General features: G+C 44.2%; 1 protein-coding gene across 1 annotated transcript in view; it reads left to right on the forward strand.

Annotated features, from left to right (window-relative positions):
• The window catches only part of Gpr143 (G protein-coupled receptor 143), a 31503-nt gene extending 13265 nt beyond the window's left edge, over nucleotides 1-18238 (forward strand). The window contains exons 5-9 of the mRNA XM_045140091.1: nucleotides 456-565; nucleotides 4086-4194; nucleotides 5394-5511; nucleotides 6689-6932; nucleotides 17909-18238. Coding sequence (XP_044996026.1) covers nucleotides 456-565; nucleotides 4086-4194; nucleotides 5394-5511; nucleotides 6689-6932; nucleotides 17909-18003 — 676 coding nt within the window. The 3' untranslated portion in view covers nucleotides 18004-18238. The remainder of the gene's footprint in view (nucleotides 1-455; nucleotides 566-4085; nucleotides 4195-5393; nucleotides 5512-6688; nucleotides 6933-17908) is intronic.
• The last annotated feature ends 227 nt before the right edge of the window (nucleotides 18239-18465 follow it).

The following is an 18465-nucleotide window of genomic DNA, read 5'->3' on the forward strand; positions in this document are numbered from 1 at the left end:
GTGAGTGGATCAAAGACAGGGTGCAGTCTTTATTCGTGTTACTGGCCAAGGCTATGCGGCAAGTTCTCAGAACCCAATTCGTAACTGAGTGCCCTTGTCTCTTCTTGAATTGTGTGCCTTTTTCCTTGAGGAGACCCAGTGCAGAGAACTCTCCATTTCAGAATGTTTATTTATCCTTCTTTCTCCAGCACAGACCTTTAAAAGCATCCCCAGTTGAATGCCCTATCACTCCTTCCATTTATGAGACAGGAACCCATAGCCTGAGTCACCCTCCCGAAATGCTTATCTTGTTCTCAGACATAAGAAATGAATCAGATTTCCTTTGGGCAAAGTCAGAAGCAGATTGATGTGTTTTCCTCTCTGCCCTCCTCCTCTTAGCTCAGCTTCCAGATAAATGGGCCTATTTTAGCCAGAGCTATTCTTTCAAGGAGAATGATTTGCTGTTCCTCCCTCAGGTGTGAGAGGGGCCTGGACCATGCCATTCCCCATTATGTCACCACGTACTTGCCACTGCTACTCGTCTTTGTGGCCAACCCCATCCTGTTCCACAAGACAGTGACTGCAGGTAAAGCCTGAGAAAGTTCTCTGGGTACCTGGCTAGTGGGTGCATCCACATACTTTGGGATTGTATGTTAATACGCTGTGTCCTTCTGGAATTGTTCATGATAACTGACCTCATCCTTCCGAGACACATAAACAGAACACAGTTGGAGAAACTGAGCATGTATCCTAAGTAAAAATAAGTAAGCACAAGCTATTAAGTTATTCAGTACCCAAGCTTTGTGTTGATATTTAGTTTATCTCAGAGCCCTCAGCATGCTCTTGAGGTCCTGAAGGTGACCTTGTAAAATGGTAAAGGTGATATAGGAGCAGAAGGAGAAAGAAGTGGCTAGGGGAAGGGATCCAGTATGGACCCAGAGACTGATCACTCCTATCATGCATTTGCTCTGGGCTTTTCTCAGATGGGCAGTGTTGTAGTTTGAATGTGACATGCCTCTCATAGGCTCATGTGTTTGAACGCTTGGTACTGTTTGGGAAGGCTGTAGAACTTTGAGGTTACTAGGGGCTGGCCCTGAGGTTTTATAGCCTGGCTCCACTTCCCGATCATCCTCTTGCTTCCTGTCTCTGGCTGAAATCTGACAAACTGGTCTGTGTGTCTTCTCAGTCACAATGGACTATATCCCCTTGAAACATAAGCCAAAACAAACCTTTTCCTTCCTTAAGTTGCTCTGGTCACGTATTTATTCACAGCAATGAGAAAGTACCTAATACAGTCAGGAAACAGAAAGTGGAGCACAGGAAATGAATCCACTGCAGTGGCTGCAAACCAGATGAGTAGGATGTAGTGATTCAGGGGGGTAGTAGACCTCTTACCCTATTACCTCCTCAAGGAATCATGACTTGGAGTGAGTGGCCACCTGCCTTATATGCAGATACATCTCTTGGGCAAAATGTAAGTCCCCTAGACATTGGCCTTAATAGAAGGTCATTTGAGGATCTGCAGATAGTTGTAGAAATGCTGTCAAAGATTGATTCTCTCACTAGTGATAAGAACTTATGGGCTTTTTCCTATTTATGAGTCTTTCCTATCTATTTTTAACTTATTTTTATTTATTTATTTGAAAGTGAGAGAGAGAGAAAGAGGCAGATAGGGAGAGAAGAGAGAGAATGGGCACGCCAGGGCCTCCAGCCACTGCAAACAAACTCCAGACGCTTGCGCCCTCTTGTGCATCTGGCTAACGTGGGTCCTGGGGAACCGAGCCTCGAACCAGGGTCCTTAGGCTTCACAGGCAAGCGCTTAACCGCTAAGCCATCTCTCCAGCCCTTTCCTATCTATTTTTTAAATATAGCGCCCATTCTCTCTCTTCTCTCCCTATCTGCCTCTTTCTCTCTCTCTCACTTTCAAATAAATAAATAAAAATAAACAAAAAATTTAAATAAATATAGCACATTAAATGTAGTAATCTTGTATTTTTTTTTCCCGAGGTAGGGTCTTGCTGTAGGCCAGGCTGATCTGGAATTCACTATGTAGTCTCAGGGTGGCCTCGAATTCATAGCCATGATCCTCCTACCTCTGCCTCCCGAGTGCTGGGATTAAAGGCTTGTGCCACCATGACCAGCTCTGTTTTGTGTTTTTTAAAACTATTATTTATTTGCAAGCAGACAGAGAGATGGAAGAGAGATAGAGAGAATTGGCATTCCAGGGCCTCCAGCAGCTGCAAATGGACTCCATGATGCATGCATGTGTATCTGGCCTTACATGGGGACCAGAAAATCGAACTCTAGTTGTTAGGCATTGAAGGCAAGTGCCTTAACCACTGAGCCATCTCTCCAGTCACCTTTTGTGTTTTTTGAGACAAGATGACCTGGAATTCACTCTGTCACCCAGGCTGGCCTTGAACTTACAAAGATCCTCCTGCCTCAGCCTCCGAAGTGCTGGGATTATAGATGTGAGCCACCTTGCCCGGCTTTAAATATAGCAATTAAAAATATTTATTTATTTACTTATTTGAGAGAGAAGGAGAGAGGCAGATAGAGAGAGAGAATGGGCCCGCCAGGACATCCAGCAAAGGAACTCTAGATGTATTCATCACTTTGTGCATCTGGCTTATGTGAGTAATGGGGAATTTAACCTGGGTTCTTGGGCTTCACAAGCAAGTGCCTTAACCACTAAGCCATCTCTCCAGCACATAAATATAGCTTTTTTTTGTATTTTGTATTGACAACTTCCATAATTATAGACAATAAACCATGATAATTCCCTCCCTTCCCCCACTTTCCCCTTCACATATTCATACTCCTCATATTCTCCCCCCCCCAATTAGTCTCACTTTTATTTTGATGTCATTATCTTTTTCTCTAAAATATAGCAAATTTTTCTTATGATCGAGGACCAGCAGTTGGTTGTAGAACTTTGGTTTTTCTTTTTTGAGGTTGTAGAACTTTTGGAAACATTTTTTTAAAAATATTTTTAATTTTTACTTATTAGTCAGGGAGAGAGGCACGCCAGGGCCTCTAGCCACTGCAAATAAACTCCAGATGCATGTACCACCATGTGCATCTGGCTTATGTGGGCTCTGGGGAAGCGCCTTAACTGCTAAGCCATCTCTCCAGCCCTTAAAATCTATTTTGTAAGTCTCTATCACTAGTAATAGGAAACTATTGTGAGTCTTTAGATGAATCTTTTTTTCTATATACTTTTAAATATTGTATATTTACTATAGCAAGTTTTGTTTGTAAAAACTGCATCCAAATAGTGATTTATGTTAAAATAATGAAAATGACTTAGGAAAACACTACAGTGTTTTGTGGTTGTGCCTGAGTGGAGGCAGCATGGTTCATTAATTCTTCTCTGAATATACATTTTCTAAATGTCTGTAAGAGGGGATATTAACTCTTTTTGACATTTAAAAGTAACATGTAGCCAGGCGTGGTGGCGCACGCCTTTAATCCCAGCACTCGGGAGGCAGAGGTAGGAGGATTGCCGTGAGTTCAAGGCCACCCTGCGATGACAGAGTTAATTCCAGGTCAGCCTAGACCAGAGTGAGACCCTACCTTGAAAAACCAAAAAAAAGTAACATGTGTGCCTTATTTCATGACAGAAAACAAGCTTTTAAAACAGTTAGTACCTGAACTGGTAAGGTTCTGGTAAAATTAGGAGTTCAGTTCATAAATTATCAGTATTAATTTCTCAGTTGTGACAAAGGTCCTGCACCTGTCACTGATTTTACTACTGAGGGAAGTTGAGAGAAGGGTATAGATACACCGGAATTCCTTGGGCTAAGTAAATCAAGCTGAAATAGAGTCTAGTGTTAGAACACTTGGTTAGTATACACAAGGCCCTAAGTTCAATACCCAATATCACACACACATACACACACACACAAGTTATCTCAAAGGGAAAGCGTGTGTGTTTGTATTTCTTAGTATATATGAGAACTCAAAGTGGGGTGTTGTGAGGAATGGCTGCTAGTAATGTGCTTTGTTTTATGGTCTTCGAGCTGTGTTTAACGTAAGGGATAACATCTCTTCAATTTCTTTTTCTGTCACAAATGATGCCTGACATTTCTCTGCCTTCCCCGCAGTGGCCTCCATACTGAAAGGAAGAAAAGGCGTTTACACAGAAAATGAGAGACGAATGCGAACTGTGATCAAGATCCGGTTTTTCAAAATAATGCTGGTTTTAATTGCTTGGTAACCATTCTTCTGGGTTTTTGTTTGTTTGTTTGTTTTTCAAGGTAGGGATTCACTCTAGCTTAGGCTGACCTGGAATTCACGATGTAGTCTCAGGGTGGCCTTGAACTCACAGTGATCCTCCCACCTCTGCCTCCCAAGTGCTGGGATTAAAGGCGTGCGCCACCATGCCCAGCTTTTTTTTTTTTTAGACAATGTCTCACTACTGCTGAACTTTCTTTTTCAGTGATCCTACCACTGCCTTTTCTAGTGCTGGGATTTTAGGCATGCAATAACACACCCAGCTCTGTTCAGTTTTAAAAGATTTGTAACTTCTGTATCAGGTATTTTGTCCCATTGCTGGGCTAACCAAAATAAGGGAATGGTCATGCTCTATAATTACTCATTTGCCTCACTCTTGACCCCAGAATTCCTGTGTTGGTTAGAGAGAGGATCAAGATACCACTTCAGTGTGAAGGCTCAGCTCACAGGAGGGTAGAGAAGACGCTCAACAACTTTCCTCTCCTCACTTTGCCCACCGCTGGTGTCCTACACAATTGTATGTAGTGGCTGCTTTGAAAATACACTCATAGCTGGGTGTGATGGCGCACACCTTTAATCCCAGCACTGGAGAGGCAGAGGTAGGAGGATCGCCGTTAGTATGAGGCCACCCTGAGACTACATAGTGAATTCCAGGTCAGTTTAGACTAGGGTTAAATGCTACCTCAAAAAAAAAATAAACAAAAATAAATGAATAAAGCATTAGATTTACTTCTCAAATAGAATGATTTCTGGATTGATAAAAGGCTAGATTGTCATGCCTTGATGTGACAGGATTGAATGTTCCCAACAGGAGGACTTTTTTGGGATCTGCATTAGACTGGGAAAAAGAAGGAATAACATATTATAAAATCTTGATGTTCCTCCTTTCTTTCTTTTTTAATTTTATCGAGGTAGGGTCTGCAGGCTGACCTGGAATTCACTATGTAGTCTCAGGGTGGCCTCAAACTCACAGCGATCCTCCTACCTCTGCCTCCAGAGGGCTGGGATTAAAGGCGTGCGCCACCACATCCGGCATGCTGTTCCTCCTTTATGAAGTGTTATGTCTGTTCAAAGAATTGGCACTTAGAAATAGTGGTGAAAGCCCTTGACATTCAGTGTTTAAAATGAATTTTTGGTTGCATATTCTCTTCACCTATGGTCCCTGTTTTTCCCATCAGTTGGTTGTCCAATGTCATCAATGAAGGCCTTTTGTTCTATCTTGAAATGCAACCAGATACCCATGGAGGCTCTCTGAAACGTGTCCAGAATGCAGCCAGGACCACATGGTTTATTATGGTACGCCAATCTAGATTTACATTTTTCTTAAATTTTTTTATGTTTATTTATTTATTTGAAAGTGATAGACAGAGAAAGAGGCAGAGTGAGAGAGAGAGGGGTGGGGGGAGAGGGAGAGAAAGGGCACGCCAGGGTCTCCATCCATTGCAAACGAATTCCAGACGCATGTGCCCCCTTGTGCACCTGGCTAACGTGGGTCCTGGGGAACTGAGCCTTGAACCGAGGTTCTTAGGCTTCACAGGCAAGCACTTAACCGCTAAGCCATCTCTCCAGCCCTAGATTTACATTTTTTGAAAGCAATAAAAGGAAAGAAAATCAGAATAAAAAAATCAGAGTAGTGGGCTGGAGGATGGTTTAGCAGTTAAGGCCCTTGCCTGCAAAGCCAGATGACCCAGGTTTGATTCCCCAGGGCCTGCGTTAGCCAGATGTACAAGGGGCACACGTATCCGGAGTTCAAGTTTGTTTGCAGTGGCTGGAAGCCCTGACACACCCATTCTCTCTCTCTCCCTCTGTCTCTGACTCTGACTCCAATAAATAAAAAATTAAAACTCTTAAAAAAATCAGAGTAGACTGTGTTGTTTTGTATATATATTACCAGCTGGAAAACTTCTGATACAACCTCTGTCACCCAAGCTAGCTTTACTCAGTATTGGAATCATTACTGAACAGGCTTAGGGCTCAGGTGGGGCTCAGTAGTAGAGCAATTGCCTAGCCTTGAGGGGTTCTACATTTGATCCTCAACATAGCAAAACAAACACATAAAATGAAGAGCAATATATCCTGGAGCATGAAGCCTTTCAGGCAGACTTATAATAATATTAAGGTATGAAGGTATATTTGAGATCATGAAAAAGCCACTCTTTCTTTTCTTGAATCAATCAATGAAGCAGCCAGCCTTTTCAATGGAGACCAGCCCAATGGGTGTCCCATGGGGAGTATATTTGTTTGTTTGGTTGTTTTTTTGGAGATAGGTTCTCATTCTAGCTCATGCTGACCTGGACTTCACTCTGTAGTCTCAGGGTGGTCTCGAGCTCACAGGGATCCTCCTACCTCTGCCTGGGATTAAAGGCGTGCAACACCCTGCTCGACCCATGGGGGGGGGTTATTGCTGTGGGGATCAAAGGCTGTCACTCCTGTTGTGCTCCCGTGATTACGATGTGTCCTTGTGCCCTCCCAGGGGATACTGAATCCAGCCCAAGGTCTTCTCTTGTCTCTGGCTGTCTACGGCTGGACAGGATGCAACCTGGATGTGCAGCCTGCCAAGATGTTGATCCAGTGGGAATCGATGACCACCTCAGCTGCCAATGGCTCTGACCAGCCCCCCGTGGGCTCCTGTGTGCCCTGTGAAAACCCCACTTCCAAGAAGGGGGTAAATGTTGGGAGGCACACTTCTGACGAGGACCTGAGTATGCTGTCTGAAGGTAACAAATACCCACCGGGCTGAGCTGGGTGGGCATACTGGAGAGCTCCAGAGCTCCCTGGGAATCCCCGTATTGATAGCAAGGTACAGATAGAAAGTTACAACAGCGACGTCATCTCCACATCTCTGCTTTGCATTTCAATTGTTTTGTTATTGTTCTTAATTTATGTGATTTTGGCCATTTTTTACACGTCGATAGTATGTTTTCATCATATTCAGTCCCCATTTTCTTGTTCCCTTCTGGCTGAACCCTTTCTTATTATCAACTAAGTCCCACTCTGGTGTCTGTTTTTGGTGACCCTCTGACTTTAACTAGGGTTGTTTGCATGAACATGGATAGGGAATTATTTACCACAGCATAGGCAATTTACCAGGGACAACATCACTGAAGAAAACATTTCCTTCTTTAATTGTTTTATGAGACGGGATGTTACTGTGGTATACAAGCTTTCCTTGAATTTGCTATGTAGCCAAGATTGACCTCGAACTTCCAATCTTCTTGCCCCAGCCTCTTACGTGATGGTATTAAAGCTTGTGCCACCCCATGCACCTCATTGGCAGCTCTAATTTACTAGCAGCCCAATGGATGTCTGAGAAACAGAGAGGATGTTTAAAAACATTCAGGGATATCAGCTCTGTACTGCCTGTGCTCAGCTGAGCCATTGGGAATGGATCAAAATGGAGCTGGCTTTGCTGAAAACTTCTTAACATGTGCAATTCCTTCCTCTAGAGAGCACCCTTCCTCCTCGGCAGATTAGCATTGATAGCTTGCTAATATTTGTGTCCTGCACGTTGTCTATGCACACTAGGGTGTTTAGCAGCATCCTGTCCTCTGCTTACTAGGCTGCTGCTAGTACCCTCCCCACCATTAACAAAAATCTCTCTCTACACACCAGCAAATGTGTCCTGCAGGCGTAGTGACCCTAGATCAGAAACTAGCTAAGAATAACTAAGCTTTTCAAAAAGTTGTATCCAAAAACTTGCTTTTCCCAACATGTCATAGCAATATACACACAAATGTGCACACGCATGCACACACACACACACACACACACACACACACACACGCAAGACAATACATAGTACCAAACTACTTCGGTTTATATCAAAGTAAGGTTGAAATTTTGCTGGAATATTTTGAGGAAAGATGTCTGGAAATAACTAAAAAGTTCTGTCTTGTTTTCCGTTCCCTCTATTCAATACACAAAAGAAGATTCATGGGCTGGGGAGATGGCTTAGCAGTTCAGGCACTTACCTGCAAAGCCAAAGGACCCAGGTTCAATTCCCCAGGACCCACATAACCCAGATGCACAAGGTGGAGCATGCATCTGGAGTTCGTTTGCAGTGGCTGGAGGCCCTGGTGTGCCCCTTCTCTGTCTCTCTCCCTCTACCTCTTTCTCTCAAATACATACAATATTTTAGAAAATATTTTTTAAAACACATTAATTTTAAATATTTATTTTTACTTATTTGAAAGAGAGAGAGAGAAGGGAGAGAAATAGAGAGAGAGAATGGTCATGCCAGGGCCTCTAGCCGCTGTAAACAAACTCCAGATGCATGCACTACCTTGTGCATCTGGCTTATGTGGGTCCTGGGGAATAGAACCTGGCTCCCTTGGCTTCGCGGGCAAATGCCTTAACCACTAAGCCATCACTCCAGCCCCAAAATGCATTATTTTTTTTTTTTTAAAGCAAAGGAAACTGTTCTCGGGGACAACCCTGGCTACGAAAACATGGTGATGAATCTATGGACTAATGCCATGTTTTCGTAGCCAGGGTTGTCCCCGAGAACAAAGTTTCCTTTGCTTTAAAAAAAAAAAAATGCAAAGAGAAGCCGTATGTTAAGGGACTTTTTTCTTTTCTTTTAAAAATATTTTTTTTTATTTATTCAAGAGAAAAAGAGACAGATAGAGAGAATGGGTACACCAGGGCCTCTAGCCACTGAAAATGAACTCCAGACATATATGCCACCTTGTGTATCTGGCTTTACATTGGTACTAGGAATCAAACCTGGGTCCTTTAGCTTTGCAGGCAAGCACCTTAACTTCTAAGCCATCTCTCCAGCCCAAGAGACTTTTAAACTTTTTTCAAGGTAGGGTCTCACTCTAATTCAGGCTGACCTGGAATTCACTATGAAGTCTCAGGATGGCCTTGAACTCATGTAATCCACCTACCTCTGCCTCCTAAACTGGGATTAAAGGCATGTGCCACCATGCCCAGTGACTGTTTTTTTTTTTTTTTTTCTTTTTGAACCCAGGGTTCCTACCTTATGCTGGCCCATTGCTACAACCTTGAACCATACCCCAGCTCTTGGGCTTGCTATGTAGTTCCAATAGTCAGTAAAAGTAAGGGACACATCAGTTGGGATTGTCAGCATGTAGAGTTACAGATAAGACCTGGGAAAAGAGCCAAAATCATTGCATTGGGAATTACTTGGTTTTGTTTATATTCCCATCCTGATGGCTCACAGTGGCTGAGCCATCTTTGACACTCAAATAAAACACTACCAATGACAATAAGGCCCATTGCAATTGCCCCTGTACCCCACTTCACCCACTACAGACAAACAACATCAATCAGGTCTTCCTTGTATCCAATTCTTGTAGCAAACTGTGACCCAGGACTGTAGTTCCAAAGCTGGAAATTTTCACAGTCTTTAGAAAGTGAACAGGAGAGAGAGAGGGGGGGGGGGGGAATGGTGTTCCAGGGCTTCCAATCACTGCAAATGAACTCCAGAAGCTTGTGCCCCCTTGTACATCTGGTAACGTGGGTCCTGGGGAATCAAACATGGGTCCTTTGGCTTTTCAGGCAAACACCTTAACTGCTAAGCCATCCCTCCAGCCCTTTTTATTTTTATTATTTTTATTTTCTAAAACATATTTTTTAATATTCTTATTTATTTGCAAGGAGAGGGGGTGGGGAGAATGGGTGCCCCAGGGTGTCTAGCCACTACAAATGAACTCCAGATGCCTGTGCCACTTTGTGCATCTGGCTTTACGTGGGTATTGGGGAATCAAATCTGGATTGTTGGGTTTTGTAGGCAATCAACTTAACTGCTGAACCATCTCTCTAACCCTTTTCTTTTCCTCCTTTTCCTCTTCCTCTTTCTCTTCTTCCTCTTCCTCCTCCTGTCCAGTTTTTCAGGGCTGGGGATGGAACTTAGTGTCTTGCCAACGTTAGGCAATTCCTTTGCCACTTAGCTACATCTCTAATTCCCATCTCAATTCTTTCTTATTTTTAAAATTTATTTATTTGCAAGGAGAGAGAGAGAATGAATAGGCACACCAGGGTCTCCTGTCACTACAAATGAACTCTAGATGCATGAGCTACTTTGTGCATCTGGCTTTATTTGGGTACTGGGGAATCAAACCCAGGCCCTTAGGCTTTATAAGCAAGTGTCTTAACCACTGAACAATCTCTCCACCCCTAACTCAATTCTTTTTTTTTTTTTTGAGGTAGGGTCTCACTCTAGCCCAGGCTGACCTGGAATTCACTATGTAGTCTCAGGGCACCCTTGAACTCAAGGCAATCTTCCTACCTCTGCCTCCCAAGTACTAGGATTAAAGGCGTGCGCCACCAAGCTCAACCCACCTCAATTCTTTAAAAAGCAAAAGTAGTCCTGCCCTGGGTCCCCTCTGCAGTACTGATAAAAAAAAATGCATTGGGATAAATCTACTGTTGCAGTTACCTTCTTGTTTTAGGACAAAGCACTGGACCAAAAGCAGCTGATGGGGGGAAAAGTTGTTTATTTTGGCTTGTAGTCTTGAGGGGAAGCTCCATGATGGCAGGGGAAAAATGGTGGAGCAGAGTCTGGACAGAACCTTTGCCATATCAGCTGGAAAACAGCAGCAGGAGAGTGGGACCCATTTTATCAAAGGGGAGCTGGCTATTACCACCCCCAACAACACACCTCCTCAGGTAATGCTCCACCTCCCAAATTGCCATCAGTTGGGAACCAAGCATTCAAAACACATGAATTTATCGGGGACACCTAGTTCAAATCACCACATCCACATGCCATAAAATTCACCTATTGAAGGGTTCTCACTTCAGTGGGTTTTGGTGGATTCTTAAGGTTGTGCAGCCATCACCACTGTGAAGTCCAGAATGTTCTTAGCATTTCAAAAGAAACCTCAAGGCCTGCTTCTAAAAAACATGCACTGATGTCTTTGTACCAATAGGGACATCTGCAAAATTTCATTCCTCTTCAGCAAGTGCAGGCCAACAGCCCCCCACTTGTGGGCCCTTTCCCTAGCAAGACCTATATGCAGACTTTTTTTTTCCCCCAGCAGTCTATGTGGCATCCTGACTTATTGCACAGTCAGCTGTTCTTGTTCCCACACACAATCAGCCATAGACGCATGCATCTCCTGGGCTTGGGAGGTTGGATGTCACCTTGGAGCAATCTGCTGCCAACTTCCCCTTCTCTGAAAGTAACACGTAGGGGCCACATGAATTGAAGCTGCCAGATGAGTGTGGATGAATACACACCCCAAGGCCTTAGGCTCTGCCCAGATTCTCAGGTCAAATGGGACACCATGATGTGGAGCTGGGTCCTGGCGGTACATGGTTCTGTGGCTCACACGTGGCATCTGAAAGTTGGACTTTCAGTTCTGGGACTCGAGTTTGTTGAGATCACTTGACAAGAAATGAAGGCCTAAGTGGTATCTAATATACATCCCAATGTCAGGTCCATGTGATATTGGGAGCTTCTAAGAAGTTTCGTGGACTTGGAGTGCTCATTCAAGAGGCCACTACGATACGTTGTCATCACAAGTTCATGGTTACCTGCTTCTCCTGTTATATATTGACAGACGTTGTACCAGTAGCCGCCTTGCTGAATTGTTTCCATGGAATCATTCTCTTCTGGCACCTTCTCCCTTCATGGGTACCTCTAACATGCCTGAGAAATCCCATACCACCAGGCCTACAGCAGAACTCAAATCTCAATTTGACTTGGAATAGATCAGGTTGGACTCAGAAGGCTCTCTGTTCCTACAGTGTTTGCTTCCAGAGAGTTCTTATACATCCCAGTTCTCCATAGAGGCCTGGGGGGCAGGCAGAGGATAAGAAATCAGGCAGTCTCCAAAGGCATGGAACCCTGAGCATGTCCTTCAGTGTGACATCATAGGGGAGTGTCAGCCCAGACCTTGATCACAGGCCACCCTATGACACTCAGCTGGGTCTTTATGAACAAAACTGCAGAAATTCCACATGAGTTCTCATAGGCCTAGGATGACCTCAATAACCGCCGGTGACCCTGTGAGAATCAAGTCTTTTTGAAGTGCCTTCAACCAGGCCCATGCTGTTCTAGAAGATTCCTTTAGAAGCCATCCCAGCTGGTGCCTGGTTACTCCAGCCAAAAGGTCTTCCCCCATCACCCATGTGGTTAATCATGCTCTGGGACCTGACTATAGAATCTACAGCCATGATGTCACTCTGTCCCTTTCTTTAAGATCCTTGTCATCCTGCAGAGACCATTCTAACTCTGCCTTCCTCACTCTTGCATCCTACTCCAGACTAATTTTCATCCAGCCCTGGGGCAAGGCAGCCTGCGGTTTTCGTCACAGACCACAGTGTTTGTCCTGTGTGTGGCAGAGGCCCCTGTCATACAGCACCCCAGCCACTCTGCAAACTGTACTTCTTGATCTCCTTCATAGTCAACATTCTTAATTGTTGCTTTTGTTGTTGTTCTTCTTCTTCGAGATAGGGTCTCACTCTAGCCCAGGCTGACCTGGAATTCACTCTGTAGTCTCAGGGTGGCCTCGAACTCATGGCGGTCCTCCTACCTCTGCCTCCTGAGTGCTGGGATTAAAGGCGTGCGCCACCACGCCCGGCTCAATTGTTGCTGTTTTGAGCGCTGCACCCCCATTGCTCTTGAGCTGCTAACCTGACCATAGTGGTCCATTCAACAGTTTTTTGAGCATTTTCTATATGCCTGGAGTGCTCTGAGACATTTATAATGACATGCCAGCTAAAACACACTTCCTGGGCTTGGAAAATGGCTTAGTAGTTAAAGGTACTTTAAAAGCCTGCTGGAGCTGGAGAGATGGCTTAGCAGTTAAGGCACTTGCCTGTGAAACCTAAGGACCCAGGTTCAATTCTCCAGGTCCCACATTAGCCAGGTGCACATCATGGCACATGCATCTGGAGTTCGTTTGCAGTGGCTAGAGGCCCTGGAATGCCCATTCTCTCTCTCTCTCTACCTCTGTCCTTCTGTATCTAATAAATCAATAAAATTTGAAAAGCCTACTGGCTCAGAGTTCAATTTCTCAGTACCCACATAAAGCCAGATGCACAAAGTGGCACATGCTTCTGGAGTCCATTATAGTGGCAAAAGGTCCTGGTGCACTCATGCTCTCTCTCTCTCAAATAAATGAATAAAATATTAAAATTGAGACACTCCATTCCAGTGGCAGACTCAAAGAAAAAAAATCACAACATTTATGCAATATCATATCCAGACAGTGAGAAATACCAATTAGGGTGCTGGAGATGCAGCTCAGTGGTAGAGAGCTTGCCTAACATGTACAAGGCCCTGAGTTCTAACCCTTATTCATTAAAAAGAAGAATAACTACTAACTGGGGAGAGGGGTGGAAAGTAGTTTTTAGTCAGGGTGACCCAGAACTTTCTCTATGGATGAGATATCAGTTAAATTGAGGCTCAAATAAAATATAGGATTGAGGGACTGGAGAGATAGCTTAGCAGTTAAGGTGCTTGCCAACAAAACCAAGTAAATATTTTAAAAATATATAGGAATGGTGGGGTGTGGTGGTGCATGCCTTTAATCCCAGCACTTGGGGGACAGAGGTAGGAGGATCACCGTGAGTTCACCGCCACCCTGAGACTACATAGTGAATTCCAGGTCAGCCTGGACCTAGAGTGAGAGTGAGACCCTACCTCGAAAAACCAAAATAATAATAATAATAATTGATAAATAAAAAATAAGGGCTGGAGAGATTGCTTAGTGGTTAAGGCATTTGCCTGCAAAGTCAAAGGATCCCGGTTTGATTCTCCAGGACCCATGTAAGCCAGATGCACAAGGGGCACATGTGTGTGGGATTCCTTTGCAGTGGCTGTATGCCCTGGAGTGCCCATTCTCTCTCTCTCTCTGTCAAATAAATAAACAAAATATATTTTAAAAAATTAAAAAGTATATATATATATATATATATATATATATATATACACACATATGTCTGTGTGTATATGTATATATATATACATCATGAGAAAATCAAGAAGCTTCATAGGCAGAAATAGATGTGCTATAGCCCAAGTCTGCTGGGGGCGGGGGAGGGAAAGGGGAAGGTGGCCCGAGGGTTCTATTTGAGGAAAAGGATAGGGAAACAGGCTCCAGCCATCAGTAGGGCCCACTGCTGGGAGTCAGAGCCTGTTTGGAAGACCAATCACTTGGTCCACAACTTGAAAAGCAGGCTGCCTCACTTTGTGGTTTTTGTGCCTGAATTCCCCACCCACTGTCGACACTCCAGTTTAAAGCAGGTATGCCTCAGTATCTGTGGGAGGAAAGAATAATTTTGCTGTTAGCTTCAACCCATATGACTGCCCTGAAGGAAGGCATGCTAATGAGGTGATTAAGCAGGCCTCCAGGATGACCCTGTCCAGGAATGAAGTTCTGTTTCATCTACTTTCCACCCCCTCACTGTGTCGCGGATGCATTTTGTAAGCCATCTCATATTCCAGACCCAGGAAGAGAGAATTGATCAGTAAGGAGAGACAGCGAGAGCAAGAATGATGATAAGATCAAAAGCAAGCCAGGTAGAACAGTTGCAGGACTAGTTTGGCTTTGAGCTTCCTAGCTGGGAAGCCAGGAGAAAAATGTGATCAGTTCTAAAAGGGGTATTCCCAAGAAAACTCACCAATGGCTCTTTAAATTTTTTTTCTTTATTTATTTGACAGAAAGAGGAAGAGAGAGAGAGAGAATGGGCGTGCCAGGGCCTACAGCCATTGCAAATGAACTCCAGACACATGCGCCCCCTTGTGCATCTGGCTTATGTGGGTCCTGGAGAACCAAACTGGGATCCTGTGGCTTTACAGGCAAACGCCTTAACCACTAAGCCATCTCTCCAGTCCTCTGACTCTCTTTTTGAGAAAGGCTCTCACTGGCTAGCCCAGGCTGGCCTTAAACTTGTAATTGTCCTGACGCACCCTCTTCAATAGCTGGGCTTACAGGCATGAGCCACCATACGTGGCCCTCACATATCCTCTAGAGAGCCAGTCCTGAGAGAAATGTCTCCTACGGTTTCTCATGAAAGGCATGCCAAACAGCATGCAGCTTATTTGGACATGCACTCTGACATCTGAACAGGACATTGTTTGTCAGTCTGTCATCACATGTAGGGTCCCAGTTGATTAGCAGAGAGAAAAAAAAAAAAAGAGCTGGTTTGTCAAAGCTTTGCCAGGCATGTGCTGTTGTGTGTGAGGACTTGATTTGTGCTGTGATTCCTGTCCTTGAAAGATGCAGAGATTCCCACGGGGACAGCCCGATGCTGAAGGAGAGGACTTGCATGCTGAAGGCAGGTGGCATCATTCATAAGGACAGGTCTGTCTCCCTCCCTCTTGGGCCTCCTGGAGCTGAGTGCAGCCACTTGGTCCCTGTTGCCTTGGTCCTCATAAGCAGGCAGCAGCCTGTCGCTGAGTGCCAGCATCTGACAGGACTTGTCCCAGGGCTCCAGAACCAGCTTGATCAATTCCTGTTTCTTCAGCTGCCCCAGATGATGCTCTAGGGGTTGTTTGCTCCTCTGAATGAGCAGATTAAATGCAGTAAGTGATGAGGCTGTTTTTTTCCTTCTTTGCCCACAGACGATACACATGCTAAGATATGACCAAATGGTCTCTAAGAAACACATTGAGGTGTTGAGTCCTGAGAGCATTTTCTGAAGCTGAAAAAAAAAATCCTTCTACTGGGTGGGGAATGTAACTCAGTTGGTACTGTGCTTATTTAACAAGCGTGAGGCCCTCCTGGATTTGACCAACGCATCCATGCCCATTGCTCTCTACTCACAATAGCTAGGAACTGGAATCAACAGAAATGCCCATCAATAATAACTGGATAGGGGATGGAGAGCTGGCTCAGCAGTTAAGGCACTTGCCTGCAAAGCCTAACAACCTGGGTTCAATTTCCAAGTACTCACATAAAGCCAAATGAACAAAGGGGAGCATGCATCTGGAGTTTGTTTACACTGATTGGAAGCCCTGGTGCGTCCATTCTCTCCGCCTGCCTCTCTTCCCTCTCTATCTCTCTCTGCTTGAAAATAAATAAATATTAAGTAGAAATAAAAATAATGACTGGATAATGAAAATGTGGTACATATACACAAACAGAGGGTTTTTGTTTGTTTGTTTGTTTTGTTTTGTTTTATGAGGTAGGATTTCACTCTAGTCCAGGCTGTCCTGGAATTCACTGTGTAGTCTCAGGGTGGGCTTGAACTCTAGGCAATCCTTTTCCTTCTGCCTCCCAAGTACTGGGATTAAAGGCGTGCACCACCACACCTGGCTCACAAATGGAGTTTTTCCTCAGCTGTAAATAAAAACAAAATTATGAAAGTTGCAGGAAAATGGAAGGGATTGGAAAAATATTGTACTAACTGAGTGACCCAAGCTCAGAATGACACAAAATGCATGTATTCATATGTGGATCCTAACTTTTAATGTATGTATGTAAACAAAGGGATGTGAGACCACGTATGGGCTATGATTCCAGGAAGGAGACCATGAGAGGGGAACAAGAGGTAATGAGGAAGGGAGAGGGCAAAAGGAAACATGTAGTACGAAAGCAGAAAAGAGGCTAAGTTGAGGGAAGGATATTAGGAAACAAAAAATTGTTTGAAAACACCATAATGAAACTTAATTCTTTGTATAATAATAAAAAATAAAGCTGGGAGTGGTGGTGCATGTCTTTAATCCCAGCACTCGGGAGGCAGAAGTAGGAGGATTGCTGTGAGTTCAATGCTACCCTGAGATGACATAGTGAATTCCAGGTTAGCCTGAACTAGAGAAGACCCTACCTTGAAAAACCAAAAATAAAATAAAATAAAATAAAAATAAAAATAAATAAATAAATAAATTCAGGGTGCAGTGGTTAAGGCCTGCAAAGCCTAAGAACCCAGGTTTGATTCCCCAGAACCCATGTAAGCCAAATGCACAAGGTGGCACATGCATCTGGAGTTCATTTGTAGTGGCTGGAGGCCCTAGTGTGCCCATTCTCTCCTTATCTCTCTCTTGCAAATAAACAAACAAAACATCAAAAAATTAATTAAAAAAAAAGAAGTTTCAGGTCACCCTCGGGTACATAGCAGACTTGAGGCCAGCCTGGGCTACATGCATGAAAATGACAAAGAAAAGGCGGGGAGAGGTCTTCTAGGACCTCCACCCTTATCTGTTGTCGTTGGAATGTATGTCCCATAGACTCAGGCATGTTTGATTAAGATTGCTACTTGAGCACAGGGGAGTGTGACACTGGGGGTGGATCTTGGAGTCTATCCCTAAGCTGTTTGGGGGAGGATCTTGGTCCAGCCCTGCTGGTGTGTGGAGAGTAATTGAAGCTCTAGTGCTTTGTGTTTGCTGTTTTTTTTTTTAATTTTTGTTTATTTTTATTTATTTATTTGAGAGCGACAGAGAGAGAGAAAGAGAGAGAGAGAGAGAGAATAGGCGCACCAGGGCTTCCAGCCACTGCAAACGAACTCCAGACGCGTGCGCCCCCCTGTGCATCTGGTTAATGTGGGTCCTGGGGAATTGAGCCTCGAACCGGAGTCCTTAGGCTTCATAGGCAAGCGCTTAACCGCTAAGCCATCTCTCCAGCCCTGTTTGCTGGTTTTGTTGGTGGTGTTTCTCTGCTTGCATCTGTGAAAGGAAGCAAGCCCCTTCTGCCATTGATGGTATTCCCCTGGATTTGTAAGCCTGAAATAAACCCCGTTCCTCCCACAAGCTCCCACAGTCTGCTCTTTTCCCCTCCAGGTTCTGACGCCAGCGCCGTTGAAATCCATACTGCAAGTGGGTCCCGCAATGAAAATGAAGTTGGCTTCGTTCCTCAAACCCAGGGACACTTATGAAGGGGTGGATTAGGAGTCCCTAGAGTCCTCAGATTCTCCAGCTGTCATTCTTTAGGACTGCGTTCTTCCTTCCTTCCCATATCCCCACTGCCAAAGTATAGATAACATTGCCCCAAGCCTCCCTCGGAGAGCTCTCTGAGGAGCTACAAGAACTAAAGATTGGGAATGGAGAATTCTTTCTAGAACACTCAGCCACTCATCTTGACTCTTAATTGCCATTTGAACTTTTTCAGAGATCAGCTGCAATGTTTTAAGTGCCATATCCAAGTCCTTAGGAAAGTAGTTAAATAAAGTCATTGTGACTGAGCTGCTGCGTGACTTGGATTCTGTTCAGACGTCTCTAGTCAGTACTTATTTCCGGTCGCCAAGCTGTGACAGGGGACGGGATGAGCGAAATGGATGCAGAGTGGAACACTTATTACAACCACAAGGGAGGGAAAGCAACACATCTTTTTTTTTTTT

Source organism: Jaculus jaculus, chromosome X, assembly GCF_020740685.1.
Source record: "Jaculus jaculus isolate mJacJac1 chromosome X, mJacJac1.mat.Y.cur, whole genome shotgun sequence".
Taxonomy (NCBI): Eukaryota; Metazoa; Chordata; class Mammalia; order Rodentia; family Dipodidae; genus Jaculus; species Jaculus jaculus.